The 17782-nt window shown below is 38.1% G+C and overlaps 1 protein-coding gene across 2 annotated transcripts in view; it reads right to left on the reverse strand.

Moving 5' to 3' along the window:
- Window positions 1-14749, reverse strand: part of SAMD9 (sterile alpha motif domain containing 9) — a 28856-nt gene extending 14107 nt beyond the window's left edge. Inside the window, exons 1-2 of one of the 2 annotated variants that reach the window (XM_058525596.1) lie at window positions 14570-14749; window positions 11791-11878 (exon numbers count right to left, since the gene is read on the reverse strand). Coding sequence is in view for 1 of the 2 variants with exons in the window: in XM_058525588.1 (XP_058381571.1) it covers window positions 1290-1347 (58 nt within the window). In the remaining variant the exon portion in view is untranslated. Of the gene's footprint in view, window positions 1-1289; window positions 1446-11790; window positions 11879-14569 lie in introns of those variants that run through there. The other variant, XM_058525588.1, reaches the window with a different exon arrangement.
- Window positions 14750-17782: the final 3033 nt, after the last annotated feature.

The following is a 17782-nucleotide window of genomic DNA, read 5'->3' on the forward strand; positions in this document are numbered from 1 at the left end:
TGTTAGCTCAGCTGGTCTTCCTCAAGCAAAAAAAGAGAAAAACTAGCAGTTCTCCTCACCAAAAAAAAAAAAAAAGGTAAATAGAAAGGTGCCAAAGTATAACACTACAAAAAAAAAAAAATCATCAAATCACAAAAGAAGACAGTAAGAGAAGAAAAAAGGAAGAAAGGAATTACAAAATGGCCAGAAAACAATGACAAAATGACAATAGCATATCCTTACCTAACAATAATTACTTTAAATGTAAAAGGATTAAATTCTCCAATCAAAAGGCATAGAGTGGCTGAATAGATAAAAAAATAAGATCCAACAACACGCTGCCTACAAGAAACTTGCTTTAGATTTAAGGACACACATACACTGAAAGTGAAGGGATGGAAAAAGATATTCCATGAAAATGGTAACCAAAAGATAGCAGGGGTGACTATATTTATATCAGACAAAATAAACTTCAAGTCAAAAACTGTCAAAAGAGGGGGCCAGCCCAATGGTGTAGCGGTTAAAGTTTGCATGAACCTGGGGTTCGCTGGTTCAGATCCTGGGTGCAGACCTACGCACCACTTATCAAGCCATACTGTGGTGGTGTCCCGTATAAAGTAGAGGAAGATGGGCATGGATGTTAGCCCAGGGCCAATCTTCCTCAGCAAAAAAGAGGAGGATTGGCAACAGATGTAGCTCAGGGCCGATCTTCCTCACACACATATGGAAAACTTTCAAAAGAGAGAAAGAAAGTTACTATATAATGATAAAGGGGTCAATTCATCAAGATGATATAACAGGAGGCGGAGTCAAGATGGCGGCGTAAGCAGACTCGGAACTCACCTCCTCCCGTGGACACAGCCAATTTACAACTACTCGTGGAAAAATTACCCCTGAGACAGAACTGAAAACTGGATAAGAGGAACTCCTGCAACAACGGACAATCCCAACTGAGGTAGAAGAGGCAGAGACTCCCTTCTGGAGAGGAAAAACGCCGCCTTTACAAGCCGCCAGCTTCACGGCCGCCGGGAGCAGCTCACAGGTACGCAGCCTCCCTGGAGGCGCTGGGCCCTGAGCCGGGGAGCGCCCCCGCTGTGGGCATTTTGTGGACCCAGCACAATCGAGACCAGTGGCATAATATCTGACTTTGCTTGCTACTAAAGCATTGGGGAGTACCACCAGAAAAGCTGGTTCACAAAGAAACTAAAACTGGCTCTTAAAGGGCCCGCGCGTAAACTCACCCATTTCAGAAAGCATCCTAAAATCACCAGAAAGAAAGGTGCATAGTGCTGTGGTGAAAAGAGACTCACCTAATAGGCCCTGAGTGCATCTCGGTGAGGGGTGAGACGTCTCCAGGGACTGGGACATTGGCGGCGGCCATTGTTGTGGCCTGGTGTGGGTGTGCTGACACAGACGCCATTGGAGTTCTCCCTGAGGCCTGCTAGCCCAGGGTCTGCCCCACCCGCTAGAGCACCGATTTAATCCAGCTCAGCCAGGGCAGGCAGCCCACCCTAGAGACTGGCCCCACCCAACAACAAGCCCTCAGGCAACTTGTGGGCCTGCATAGATTGGTGACTGGATTCTCTGCAGTCTGGCAACTGAGCCGACTTGAGTGGGGCAGGGTGTGCACAAGGAGCGGGTGGAGAGCGTGGGGCTGTGGCGGAGTGTGTGGGGCTCCCGCCGTGGAGAGACTGGGTCCGCTTGGGGAGGTCGGGGCGCTCACACGGGGCAGGACTGTGTTGACTGTGTGTGTGGACCTGTGGGCGGCAGGGTTTGTCAGCTGCAGAAGACTTGTGCTTCTCAAAGACCCACATAGGAGGTTTGCCCCACCTTCCAAAGCCTGAAACAATTGGGTGCTCCTGTGCCTGAGGCCAACCCCACCCAGCTGCAATCCTCAGAGAGCTGACAAGAGACCTAATAGGCTAGAGGCTTAGAGCAATTGTAAGGCCCTGAGCCTAACAACCTGCCACACTGGGGGCCTACTCACTTAAAAGAAATACTGCAACACAAATGTGGTATTAGAACTTGTAGCCAACTGTGCTGGGGCTTCCCACACCTGATAAAGAGACTGAAGGGCCCACAACAACTACAAGCAGCTGAGCATTACAACAGCTGACCAGGAGCATAACTCAGCCTCTCTGGGCACCTACAGGGAGAGCAAACAGGCCACAACAGAAGGACACACGTAGCCCACATAGGGGTCACCCCTGGAACATTGAGAACTGAGGAAAGCACACTGGAAGCCTGCTAAGGCATCACTTACATAAGGTCACCTATCCAAGAGCAGGAGACGTAGCTGACCTACCTAATACGTAGACACAAGCACAGGGAAAGAGGCAAAATGAGGAGGCAAAAGAATACATTCCAAGTAAGGGAACAGGACAAAACCCCAGAAAAGGAACTAAGTGAAACAGAAATGAGCAACCTACCCGACAGAGACTTCAAACTAAGAGTGTTAAGGATGCTTACTGATCTGGGGAGAAGAATAGATGAACTCAGTGAGAATGTCAACAAAGAAATGGAAGATATAAAAAAGAAACAATCAGAAATGAAGAATACAATACTGGAAATGAAAAATTCATTAGAGGGACTCAAAAGCAGAGTAGAGGATACAGAAGAATGGATCTGTGAGCTGGACGAAAGACTAGAAGAAATTACCCAAGGTGAACAGGTAAAAGAGAAAAGAATTAAAAAGAGTGAAGACAGTCTAAGGGACCTCTGGGACAACATCAAGCGCACTAACATCCGTGTTATAGGTGTCCCGGAAGGAGCAGAGTGAGACAAAGGGGCAGAAAATCTATTTCAAGAAATAATAGATGAAAACTTCCCTAACCTAAGGAAGGAAACAGACATCCAGGTACAGGAAGCACAGAGAGCCCCAAACAAGATAAACCCAAAGAGGCCCACACCAAGACACATCATAATCAAAATGTCCAGAATTAAAGATAAAGAGAGAATCCTAAAAGCTGCAAGAGAATGTCAAGTTACATACAAAGGAAACTCCATAAGGCTATCAGCTGACTTCTCAGCAGAAACCTTACAGGCTAGAAGAGAATGGCACGATATATTTAAAGTGCTAAAAGGAAAAAACTTACAGCCAAGAATACTCTACCCAGCAAGGTTATCATTCAAAATGGAAGGAGAGATCAAAATTTTCCCAGATAAGCAAAAATTAAAGGAGTTTGTCACCAAGAAACCAGTGCTACAAGAGATGTTAAAGGGACTGATTTAAGGGGAAAAGAGAAGACCACAAATAGGAAAAATTATCTATTTCCATGATTAGAACGTAATGGATACAAATACACAAAAAAGAGGTTAGATATGATATCAAAAACATAAAAGGACGGAGGAGGGGAATTAAGAGTACAGCTTCCAGACAGAGGTCAAACTAAAGTGACCATCAATTCTGTATAGAAGAAGAAAGGAACAGAGAAGGACTACTAAAACGCTGAGGAAAAAAAAAAGTTAAAAAATGGCAGTAAGTACATACTTATCAATAGCTACTTTAAATGTCAATGGACTAAATGCTCCAATTAAAAGGCATAGGGTCGCTGACTGGATAAAAAAACAAGACCCATATATATGCTGCATACAAGAGACACACTTCAGACCTAAAGACACTCACAAACTGAAAGTGAAGGGATGGAAAAAGATACTCCATGCAAATGGCAATGAAAAGAAAGCTGGGGTAGCAGTACTCATATAAGACAAAATAGACTTTAAAACAAAAACTGTAAAAAGAGACAAAGAAGGGCATTACATAATGATCAAGGGAACAATCCAACAAGAGGATATAACACTTGTAAATATCTACGCACCTAATGTAGGTGCACCTAAATATATAAAGCAATTATTAACAGACATAAAAAGAGAAATAGACAGTAAACACAATAATAGTAGGGGACTTTAACACTCCACTTACACCAACGGATAGATCATCCAAACAGAAGATCAATAAGGAAACATTGGCCTTAAATGACACACTAGAACGGATGGACCTAGTAGATATACACAGAGCATTCCATCCAAAAACCGAAGAATACACGTTCTTTTCAAATGCACTTGGAACATTCTCCAGGATTGATCACATATTAGGCCACAAAACAAGTCTCCATAAATTTACGAAGATTGAAATAATACCAAGCATCTTTTCTGACCACAACAGTATGAAACTAGAAATCAACTATAGGAAGAAAATCAGAAAAGCCACAAATAAATGGAGATTAAACAAAATGCTTCTGAACAATGACTGGGTTAACGAAGAAATCAAAGAAGAAATCAAAAAATACCTGGAGACAAATGAAAATGAAAATACGACATGCCAGAATTTATGGGATACAGCAAAAGCGGTTCTAAGAGGGAAGTTTATAGCGATACAGGCCTATCTCAACAAACAAGAAAAATCTCAAATAAACAATCTAACAATGTACCTAAAGGAACTGGAAAAAGAAGAACAAACCAAGCCCAAAATCAGTAGAAGAAGGGAAATAATAAAAATCAGAGCAGAAATAAATGAAATAGAGACCAAAAAAACAATAGAAAAAATTAATAAAACCAAGAATTGGTTCTTTGAAAAGGTCAACAAAATTGACAAATCTTTAGCTAGACTCACCAAGAAAAAAAGAGAGAAGGCACAAATAAGTAAAATCAGAAATGAAAGAGGAGAGGTTACAACAGACACCTTGGAAATACAAAAGATTATAAGAGAATACTATGAAAAGCTATATGCCAACCAATTCGACAATCTGGAAGAAATGGATAAATTCTTAGAATCATACAACCTTTCAAAACTGGATTAAGAAGAAGTAGAGAATTTGAATAGACCAATCACCAGTATGGAGATAGAAACAGTAATCACAAACCTCCCCAAAAATAAAAGTCCAGGACCAGACGGCTTCCCTGGTGAATTCTACCAAACATTCAAAGAAGACTTAATACCTATCCTTCTCAAACTCTTCCAAAAAATTGAGGAGCTGGGGAAGCTCCCTAACTCATTCTACGAAGCTGACATTACCCTGATACCAAAACCAGACAAGGACAACACAAAAAAAGAAAATTACAGGCCAATATCACTGATGAACATCGATGCAAAAATCCTCAACAAAATACTAGCAAATCGCATACAACAATATGTTAAAAAGATTATACACCATGATCAAGTGGGATTTATTCCAGGGATGCAGGGATGGTTTAACATTCGCAAATCAATCAACATAATACACCACATTAATAAAATGAAGAATAAAAATCATATGATCATCTCAATAGATGCAGAGAAAGCATTTGACAAGATACAGCATCCATTTATGATAAAAACTCTGAATAAAATGGGTATAGAAGGAAAGTATCTCAACATAATAAAGACCATATATGAGAAACCCACAGCTAATATCATCCTCAATGGTGAAAAACTGAAAGCCATCCCTCTAAGAACAGGAACCAGACAAGGATGCCCACTGTCACCACTCCTATTTAACATAGTGCTGGAAGTCCTAGCCAGAGCACTCTAGCAAGAGAAAGAAATAAAAGGGATCCAAATGGGAAAGGAAGAAGTGAAACTGTCACTATTTGCAGATGACATGATTTTATATATAGAAAACCCTAAAGAATCCACCAGAAAACTTTTAGAAGGAGTAAACGAATATGGTAAAGTTGCAGGATACAAAATCAACATACAAAAATCAGTTGCATTTCTGTACACTAACAACGAAGTAGCAAAAGAGAAATTAAGAATACCATCCAATTTACAATTGCAACAAAAAGAATAAAATACCTAGGAATAAACTTAACCAAAGAGGTGAAAGATCTGTACACCGAAAACTATAAAACATTTCTGAAAGAAATTGAAGAAGACACAAAGAAATGGAAAGATATTCCGTGCTCTTGGATTGGAAGAATTAACATAGTTAAGATGTCCATACTTCCTAAAGCCATCTATAGATTCATTGCAATCCCTATCAAAGTTCCAACAATATTTTTCACAGAAATAGAACAAAGAATCCTAAAATTTATATGGAACAACAAAAGACCCCGAATAGCTAAAGGAATCCTGAGGAAAAAGAACAAAGCTGGAGGTATCACACTTCCTGATTTCAAAATATACTACAAAGCTATAGTAACCAAAACAGCATGGTACTGGCACAAAAACAGACACACAGATCAATGGAATAGAATCGAAAGCCCAGAAATAAACCCACACATCTATGGACAGCTAATCTTTGACAAAGGAGCCAAGAACATACAATGGGGAAAAGAAAGTCTCTTCAACAAATGGTTGAAGAAAACTGGTTGGGAAAACTGGATAGCCATATGCAAAAAAATGAAAGTAGACCCTTACCTTACACCATACACAAAAATTAACTCCAAATGGATTAAAGACTTGAATGTAAGACCTGAAACTGTGAAACTTATAGAAGAAAACATAGGCAGTACGCTCTTCGACATCGGTCTTAGCAACATCTTTTCAAACACCACGTCTGACCGGGCAAGAGAAACAATAGAAAAAATAAACAAATGGGACTACATCAAACTAAAAAGCTTCTGCACAGCAAAGGAAACCATCAACAAAACGAAAAGACAACCTAACAATTGGGAGAAGATATTTGCAAACCATACTTCTGATAAGGGCTTAATCTCCAAAATATATAGAGAACTGATGCATCTCAACAACAAAAAAACTAACAACCCAATTAAAAAATGGGCAAAAGACCTGAACAGACATTTCTCCAAAGAAGATATACAGATGGCAAACAGACACATGAAAAGATGTTCAAAATCGCTAACTATCAGGGAAATGCAAATCAAAACTACAATGAGATATCACCTCATGCCCGTCAGAATGGCTATAATTAACAAGACAGGAAACAACATGTGTTGGAGAGGGTGTGGAGAGAAGGGAACTCTCATACACTGCTGGTGGGAGTGCAAACTGGTGCAGTCACTATGGAAAACAGGATGGAGATTCCTCAAAAAATCAAGGGTAGAACTACCATATGATCCAGCTATTCCACTGTTGGGTATTTATCCAAAGAACTTGAAAACACCAATGCATAAAGATACATGCACCCCAGTGTTCATTGCAGCGTTGTTCACAATAGCCAAGACTTGGAAGCAACCTAAGTGCCCATCAAGGGACGAATGGATAAAGAAGCTGTGGTATATATACACAATGGAATACTACTCAGCCATAAGAAACGATGAAATCCAGCCATTTGTGACAACATGGATGGACATTGAGGGTATAATGCAAAGTGAAATAAGTCAGAGGGAGAAGGTCAAATACCGTATGATTTCCTTCATTAAGTAGTAGATAATAACAACAATAAACAAACACATAGGGACAGAGATTGGATTGGTGGTTACCAGAGGGGAAGGGGGGAGGGAGGAGAGTGAAAGGGATAATTCAGCACATGTGTGTAGTGATGGGTTGTAATGAGTATTTTGGTGGTGAACATGATGTAATCTATGCAGAAATAGAAGTACAATGATGTACACCTGAAATTTATACAATGTCATAAACCAATGTTACTGCAATAAACAAAAAATTAAAAAAAAAAGATGATATAACAACTGCAAATATATAAAGCAGTCAACTTCAGACTACCTATAAATATATGTACAGCAAATATTAACAGAACTTAAGGGAGAAATAGACATATATGATAATAGTAGGTGACTTCAATATCCCTCTTTCAACAATGGATAGATTATCCAGACAGAAAATCAATAAGGAAACAGCAGCCCCGAACAACAGTATAGACCAAATGGACCTAACAGACACATACAGAACATTCTATCCAATAGCAACAGAATACACATTCTTTTCAAGTGCACAGGGAACATTCTCCAGGATAGATCATATATTAATTCATAAAACAAGTCAACAAATTTAAGAAGCTTGCAATCATATCAAGTATGTTTTCTGACTACAATGATATGAAACTAGAAATCAATAATAGAAAAAAAAATTGAAAAATTCCTCAATAGGTGGAAATTAAATGACACACTTCTGAACAACCAATGGATCGAAGAAGAAATCAAAAGGGATATCAAAAATATCTTGAATCAAATTGAAATGGAAATACAACATATTAAAACTTATGAGATGCAGCAAAAGCAATTTGAAGAGGGAAGTTCATAGTGATATATGCCTACATTAAAAAGAAAGAAAGTTGCATATAAACGACCTAACTTCACACCTCAAGGAACTAGAAAAAGAAGAACAAACTAAACCCAAAGTTAGCAGAGGGAATGAAGTAATAAAGATCAGAGCAGAAATAAATGAAATAGAAACTAGAGAAACCATAAAAAGATCAATGAAACTAAGAGATGGTTTATGAAAAGTAAATAAAATTGGCAAACCTTTGGCAAGACTAAGAAAAAAAGAGAGAAGATAAATAAATAAAATTATAAACAAAAGAGGAGACATTACAACTGATATCACAGAAATACAAAGGATCATAAAAGACTACTATAAGCAATTATGCACCAACAAATTGGACAGCCTAGAAGAAGTGAGTAAATTTCTAGAAACATACAACCTACCAAGACTGAATCATGAAGAAATAAAGAATCTGAACAGATCAATAATGTAAGTAAGGAGATGGAATCAGTAATTGAAACCTCCCAACAAAGGAAAGTCCAGGACCTGATGGCTTCACTGGTGAATTCTGCCAAACATTTAAAGAAAAATTAATGCCAATCCTTCTCAAACTCTTCCAAAAAAGAGGAGAAAACACTTCTAAACTCATTTTACGAGGCCAGCATCACCCTGCCAGATACCAAAGCCAGATAAGAACACTACAAGAAAGGAAAGTTACAGGCCAATATCCGTAATGAAGATAGATGCAAAAATCCTCAGCAAAATACTAGCAAACCAAATTCAACAGCACATTAAAAGGATCAGACACCATTATCAAATGGGATTTATCCCTGGGATGCAAGGATGGTTCAATGTACATAACTCAATAAACGTGTTATACCACATTAAGAGAATGAAGGAGAAATATCATATGAGCATTTCAAAAATCCAGGAAAAGCATTTGACAAAATTCAACACTGTTACACGATAAAAACTCTTAACAATTAGGTATGGAAGGAATATACCTCAATATAATACAGGCCATATACGACAAGCCCATAACTAACATCATACTCAATGGTGAAAAGCTGAATGCTTTTCCTCAAAGATCAAGAACAAGATAAAGATGTCCACTCTCATCACTTTTATTCAATATCGTGCTGGAAGTCCTAGCCAGAGCAATTAGCAAGAAAAGGAAATAAAAGGCATCCAAATTGGAAAAGGAAGAAGTAAAATTGTCTCTGTTTGCAATAATATTATACTCAGAAAACCTTATAGACTCCACCAAAAAATTGTTAGAACTAATAAACAAATTTGGTGAAGGTACAGGATACAAAATCAATAAACAAAAATCAGTTGTATTTCTATACATTACTAGCAAACTATCTGAAAAAGAAATTAAGAAAACAATCTCATTTACAATAGCATCAAAAAAATGCTCAGAAATAAATTTAACCAAGGAAGTGAAAGATGTCTACACTGAACACTATAAAACAATGACGAAAGAAATTGAAGAAGACACAAATAAATGGAAAGATATCCTGTGTTCATGGATTGGAAGAATTAATATGGTTAAAATGTCCATTCTACCCAAATCAATCTAGAGATTCAATGCAATCCCTATAAAAATTACAATGGCATTTTTCACAGAGATAGAAAAAACAACCCTAAAATTCATATAGAACCATAAAAAACCACAAATAACCAAAGCAATCTTGAGCAAAAGAAAAACCCACAGGACTAGTGGCATCACACTACCTGATTTCAAAGTATACTACAAAGCTATAGTAATCAGACAGCATGGTGCTGGCGTAAAAACAGACGTACAGACCAATGGAACAGAAAAGAGTTCAGAAATAAATCCACACCTTTACGGTCAATTGATCTTCAACAAAGGTGCCAAGAACACACATATGGAAAGGACCAGTCTCTTCTTTAGATGGTTTTGGGAAAACTGGTTTTTCACAAGCAAAAGAATGAAATTGGACCCTTATCTCTCTCCATATACGAAAATCAACCCAAAATGGATAAAAGATTTAAATCTAAGACCTGAAACCATAAAACTATTAGAATAAAACAGAGAGAAAAATTTTGACATTGGTCTTGGCAATGACTTTTTGGATATGATCCCCAAAGCACATGTAATAAAAGCAAAAGCAGACAAATGGAATTGCATCAAACTAAAAGGCTTCTGCACAGCAAAGGAAACAATCCACAAAATGAAAAGGCAACCTACAGAATGGGAGAAAATATTGGCAAACCTTGCTTCTGATAAGAGATTAATATCCAAAATATATGAGGAACTCAAACTACTCAATAGCAAGAAAACAACCCAATTAAAAAATGGACAAAGGTCCTGAGTAGACATTTCTCAAAAGGAAACATACAAATGACCAACAGATATGTGAAAAAGTTCTCAACATCATTTATCATCAGGGAAATGCAAATCAAAACTACAATGAGATATCACCTCACACTTGTTAGAAGACTACTATCCAAAAAACAAGTGATAACAAATGTTGGTGAGGATGTGGAGAAAAGGAAACTCTTGTACACTGTTGGTAGGAATGTAAATTGGTATAGCCATTATGGAAAACAGTATGAAGTTTCCTCAAAAAATTAAAAATAGAACTACCATATGATTCAACAATTCCATTTCTGGGCATATATCAGAAGGAAATAAAATCAGTATCTTGAAGAGAGCTGCACTCCCATGTTTATTGTAGCATTATTCACAATAGTCAAGTTATGGAAATGACCTAAGTGTCCATTAGTGGATGAACGGATAGAGAAGATGTGGTATATGTATAAAATGGAATATTATTCAGCCATGAGATATAAGGAAATTCTGCCATTTGAAACAACATGGATGAACCTGGAGGACATTATGCTAAGTGAATAAGCCGGAAAGAGAAAGACAAATACTGTATGATCTCACTTACATATGGGAAAAAAAAAAAGTTGAACTCCTAGAACAGTGGTTACTGGGGGCTGGAGTGTGGTGGGGAGATGGGAAGATGTAAGTCAAAGAGTACAAATTTGCAGTTATGTAGGATGAATAAGTCTAGAGATCTAATGTACAAGCATGGTGACTATTCTTAAAAATACTGTATTGAACACTGGAAACATGCTACGAGAGTTGATTTTAGGTGCACTCACTACAAAAAAAAATGGTAACTATGTAAGGAGATTATATGTTAATTAGCTTGACTGTAGTAGTCATTTCACTGTGTATATACATGTATATCAAATTATCATGTTGTATATCTTAAGTACATACAATTTTTATTAAAAATATTGCATTTGAAAACTTGCAAGATACAGTGTCAACAATAGTTGGAGAGATATTTATAGCCTTAAGTGCTTTTATAAAACTAGAAAAATGACTGAAAAGCATAAACTAAATATCAATTTAAAAAGTTCAAAGAACAACAGAATAAACCTGAAGTAAGTAAAAGGAAGGAGAAAATAAAGGTAAGAGTAGAAATCTATAATATGGAAACAAAGTTACAATAGAGAGAATCAAGAAAGCCCAAAAGTTGTTCTTGATAAAAAATAATAAAATTGACATATCTTGGAAAAAGTAACCAAGAAATAAATGAGATGGCACAAACAAACAATATCAGATGCTACAAAAATTCAAAGGATTAGAGGATATTTTAACCAACTTTCCATGAATAAATTTGAAGACTGAGGCGAACTGAACAAATTCCTTGGAAAATATAACTTACCAAAACTGACTCAAGAAGAAATGGAAGGAGTCCCACTTCCCAAGGTGATGTAGTAGATCACAGCAGGCCAACACTCCCACTGAAACAACTAAAAAAAAATTCAGATAATTACAAAACATATTTTTGAAGTTATCACAGAGTCGTAGGTGGACTTGATGACAAAATTCCAGGGAGGGAAGATCTTCCTGGGTAAGCTTTGGGGCATTTGCTGATTCTGGGTTGGGGTTGAGGACCAGACGTGGCTTACCGGGAGGAAGAGAAACCAGTGGGGCTTTTGACAGTCAAGTGGGTGGATGTGATGGGTAGGAATCTAGAAGTGTTCCAAAATCTGTAGTCATCATGAAAATGCAAAGTGAAACTATAATGTGATAGTACTACATACCCAGCAATATGGCTAAAATTAAAGACTGATGATAGAAAATGTTGGCGAAGATATGGAGTCAATGGAACACTCGTACACTGCTTAGTGGGAATGTAAATTGTTTTGGCCACTTTGAGAAACTACTCAGCCGTTTTTATAAAGTTAAATGTATACCTACCCTATGATTCAGCAATTCTAATGAAAAAGATTAAAGTGCTGATATAGACAACAACATGTATGAATCTCACATATGTAATATTGAGTGGAAGAAGCCAGTAACAATAGAAAATATACTGTAGGATTCCATTTATGTGAAGTTCAAGAACAGTCAAAATTAATCTATTGTAGTAGAAGTCAGAATAGGGGTTTGGCATGGAGATATTTTCTGGGAAGGGGCACAAGGAACACTTCTGGTGTGATAAAAATATTTTATATCTTGATCTGGTTAGTGGTTACACTAATGAATACATACAAAAATTTCATAGAGCTGTACCCTTAAGATTTGTTCATTTCATATAAATTATACTTCATTTAAAAAGCCAATGATGCCTCCTAAATACGTGATAAAATAAATAGATGAATAAAATAAAAGAAGTACTTGCATAGAAAAAGATGATGGTGTGTTACCAATCAAGGATAATGGTAAATTCAATTCTTGGCATCCGAGTTTCAAGTTTTACTAGAGATTTATTACAGCAGCCTCAGATTATGGGATTAGCTTTTGGTTTTCACATCCCAGTGTTGATTCATACTAGTTTTATAGTTATCTAAAAGCTGATCGCACCCTCCTCTAGTAATTCGGCTATCTAAGTCCTTTTCGTGTGTCCTGCTCAGTCCCACCTACTCTACCCTGTAAAAGCACAGCTCACTTCTGTTGCACCCACACTACCGTAACACATAAGGCCAGAGGCACTCTGATCATTTTGCTGCCAGCTGTGCTCGGGCTCCCGAGCCCTCATATCTGGGGTTCTCACGACCCATCTCTTGTCCCATCCTACCAGAATACTTCCCTTGGAGTCTCTCTTGTTTCCTCCATCAGCCAGGGCCTTTCACAGTTTTACAAACTCAGCCCCTGCCCCCTAAGTGATATATCACAACCCAGATTATGAGGCTGAGTGGTGAATTTGATGGATTATTTGATTTATGCATGAGCTGCATACTGTATACGTATAAAAACACGAAGTCAAGTTCTCAGATATGGCTTGGAGGGATGGGGAAGTTAGGCCTGAATGTTTGGTTGGGAAAGTGAGCAAATAAAAAAGCAATGACTTTTGACTATTTTCTCTACCAGATTACGGATCTCCAAATCATGATTGAACAGCTTTCACTCTTTCTCTAAAGCCTTTGTCAGAGTCTTGATATCTGAGCCTTTCAATAACTTACTTTTTAAAAACTGTTGAAGATGCCACTTTTGGAGAATGTACACTAGAGGAATGACTGTTATCTAACACCTGTGTTTTCCCCATTTATGCCACTGTTCACAGGTATTTCACATCTTAATAATTTCTTTATACCCTCCCTTGTTCCAAGACGGTTTTTAGGTAATTTAGAAAGTGATACAAGATCACACATATATGAAAACTCTTGAGTAAATAAATCAGAGAGAAGGCTGAATACGGGTAGGAGGGGAAAAAGGTGAAGCCATGGAGTAAAGTTAGCGCCTAATATAACTGTTTTCAGTTCTATATACTTTACTAGAAGTGGCCTGAAAATTGGTTCTGAGCTTCTTAGCAACCACTATAAAAAAGAAAACACGATTGGTTACACAACTGAGCCCACAGACATTTAGCAACTGTAGGGTTTCTTAGCTTTCCTAAAGGAAGTTGAAGCTCAGGGCTTTATTCAGAAATGTAATCCCCCCCCCACCCACCCATTTTGTATTACCTTGTTCCTTGCTTTGGGGGAAATCAGACACAAACCTAGGATTTTTACCAAGAAATAAAAGTAATAAAGCTGCCATAATTTCAAGGATTTCCTGTAGTAGTCTGTCTGTCTCTGTCTCTCCCTGTCTCTATCTGTCTCTTATCTATATCATCTGACACTACTATCTGAGAAGCACCTGGGAAGTTTTATTTTCTGGCAGCTTTTTGGAGTAGATGGTGGGAGGTATCTTTGATTGATGTAAAGTATATCTTTAAATTTTCATTATATGTTCTTTCTGAAGATGCTATTAATGCCTTGGGGGATTTCATCAATAAAAGTGCCTCTAGTTTTCAACTGCATCTTTTATCTTTTTCAACTAATATAAAGCAGACTCCTGTCACAGCTCACAGCAACGAACAGTCCAGAATTTCTAGGCTTAAAACATTATTTTTTGTTTTGGAATAAATTTAAATTTTCTAATTGAAAAGTAGATTTCTTCCTATTCAATAAAAGGCTATAGATGGTAATAATATTAATAGTAGAGATTGTACTTACCCAGATTTTCTTGCAAATTTCTTATACATAAATGAGAAAACCATGTTTTGCCGTGCAGAAAACATCTGACGTCTGTGTTTCCTTCCTCTTATGATGTTAGAGAAAAATGTCTTCTTCATTCTGGTTTCTATGAAAGTTTATCTTCTGCTTCCACTTCCATCCGAGCTCTAATTGGCTCCTGAACAGCAGGGTGTTTCTCAGAAACGGGTGTGCCGACACCGGCAAGCCTGCAGGTTTGAGTTGAGTTTCATTTTCCCGGATCTGCGTTTACGGAAGTGACTTTTCTCTCTGAAATGCTTTTTTTGTAAGACATTACTCTGCCACCTTCTGGTCTCTTTGCTTAGAATCCAAAGGTTTAAAATCTGTTCTTTGCCTGCGAGTTTTGAGGGCTGCAGAGAGCCTTGTTGTCTTAGCCACAAACTCCGGGATTTTCTGAATGGATCCCTTGGGAACGCTGGTTTTCACTGCTGCCTGGAGCCTTGTGGAGCTATGTTGGTATTTCACTTGCCTTCTGGGGTGGACTAACCATCCATCCCTATTTTCCTCAAGTCTAAAGGAATGGCTTTCAGGGAATTTTTTGAGCTCCTTGTAAAATCTAAAGGCCTCTGGGTTGGTGCTGTAGGGCAGACCAGCGTTAGGGGCCCCAGGGCCACACTGCAGGGATTTATCTTTTCCAGGGTCAGTGTCAGGGCCAGGTAGGGAACTGCCTGAGTGAGAATGACAAAATAGTTAACATTTAAAAAACTAACAGCACGTGCTAACATTTATTGTGTGTGCTCAATTAGCTTTTGGTTTCCACATTCCACTGATGATTCACACTGGTTTTATATATATTTTTTTTATTGAAGTATAGTTGACATACAATATGTACGTTGAAATGGGTGTGGTTCTGTTTCTCCGGAGAACCCTGACTAATACAAACGGGTTATAAAAATTAACTTCTGGTCTGCTTTCCATACTCAGTTTTATTCCACTAGCTTATCCAGTTGCTCAGAATCTCTGTGAGGCCAGCATGAGCAATCCTTCTTTTCTATCCTGTCTCTCTCCTGCTGCCTCTCTGACCACCCAGATCAGTGCCTCTCCATTTTAAAAATTCCGTTATTGACCCCTTAAGGAGGGACATTTTTAAAATTTATTTTTATTTTTTAATTTTTGGTGAGAAGATTAGTCCTGAACTAACATCTGTTGCCAATCTTCCTCTTTTTGCTGAGGAAGATTGCCCTTGGGCTAACATTCGTGCCCGTCTTCCTCTACATTATAAGTGCAATGCCTGCCACTGCCTGGTTTGATAAGTGGTGCATAGGTCCACGCCTGGGATCTGAACCTCCGAATCCCAGGCCCCCGAAGCAGAGCACGCAAACTTAACCACTAGGCCACCAGGCCGGCCCCTAAGAAGGGACATTTTTAACCTAGTTGTCTCCCTTCCCTTGAAATTTTAATACCACAGATATATCTGTGCTTCATACATTAAAAAAGCCCAACATCATATGTCGTTAGGGAATTGCAAATTAAAACAACGATGAGATACCACTATACATCTGTTGGAATGCCAAAATTCAGAACACTGACAACACCAAAGGCTGGTGAGGATATGGAGCAACAGAAACTCTCATTTATTGCTGGTGGGAATGCAAAATGGTACAGACACTTTGGAAGACAGTTTGGTGATTTCTTACAAAACTAAACCTACTCTTACCATATGATCATCAATCACACTCCTTGGTATTTACCTAAAGCAGTGGAAAACTTATGTTCACACAAAACCTGCACACAGATGTTTACAGCAGCTTTATTCATAATTGCCAAAATTCAGAAGCAAACAAGATGCCCTTCAGTAAGTGAATGGATAAATAAACTGTGGTACATCCAGACAATGGAATATTTATTCAGTGCTAAAAAGAAATGAACTGTCAAGCCATGAAAAGACATGGAGGAATCTTAAATGTATATTACTAAGTGAGAGAAGTGAAGGAAAGAAGCCAATCTGGAAAGATTACACACTGTATTATTCCAACTATACAACATTCTGGAAAAGGCAAATCTATGGAGACAGCAAAAGGATGTGGTTATCAGGAGTTAGGGGGGAAGGAGGAATGAATTGATGGAGCATAGACAATTTTTAAGACAATGAAATTATTCTATATGATACTATAATTGTGGATACATGTCATTATATATATATACATATACACAACACCAAGAGTGAACCATAATGTAAACTATGGACTTTGGGTGATAATGATGTGTTCATGTAGGTTCATCATTTGTAACAAATGTGCTACTCTGGTGCAGGATGTTGATGGGGAGGAGGTTGTGTATACGTAGGGGCAGAGGGTATATGGGAAATCCCTGAACCTTCCTCTCAATTTTGCTATGAACCTAAAACTGCTCTAAAAGGTAAAGTCTATTTTTTAAAAAGGCATGATTTATTTTGCTCCCAAGAACCAGTTTTCACCTCCTTGGAGGTGATAGCACCTCAGTTGAGAATGCATGATCTAACCTTGCATATATTGTCTGTCTGACTTTCTCCTTACTTCACCCACGCTGTTGGCTCAGTCCTGCTATTGCGTATGAACCCCTGAGGCAATTGTTCCTGAAATGGTCCTGAAGAAAATGGAAACTGGTTATGCCTTGCCACCTGAGGGTATAGATTCTGACGTTGTCTAGAACCCCCTCTCCTCCTGTCATCTAGGACCTCAGTCTGGTCCTCCACATCAACCCTCTCCTGCTTTGAGTGAGCCTCTGACTAAGCCTGGGTTGTGGCTTGTCTCACTAGAGGACATGCTCAATGTTTGAGGGGAATTCTCTGCTAAAGATGAGGGAAAGTTCCTTCTCTTTTCCAAGACCTTCTTTTAAGCTCTTTGTTGGAGTAAGGTTTTGTTATCTTTTAAAAATTATTTCAATAATCTAAACGGTGAGGATCCCTTTCTTAAGAGAAGATTGTTGAAAGTTAAGCTTCCTGGATACCATATGGTCAATGTTTCTCTTCTAAATCATTTGGGATCTTGGGGACGGGGGGTGGGCAGGGGTCCTCTGTTCTCTAATAAAATTATTGTAATGTAGCAAGCACAGAAAAATTTGTCGTGATCTAGAAAGACTTTGTAGAATATCTCATGCTTTCATTCTTTTCTTTTGTTTTTATAGAAAATTTCTCTTAGGAGCAGAACCACCAAAAGTTTTACATATTATTATATTCCTCTTTCTCGCGAATGA

Source organism: Diceros bicornis, chromosome 3 (assembly GCF_020826845.1).
Source record: "Diceros bicornis minor isolate mBicDic1 chromosome 3, mDicBic1.mat.cur, whole genome shotgun sequence".
Lineage (NCBI taxonomy): Eukaryota > Metazoa > Chordata > Mammalia > Perissodactyla > Rhinocerotidae > Diceros > Diceros bicornis.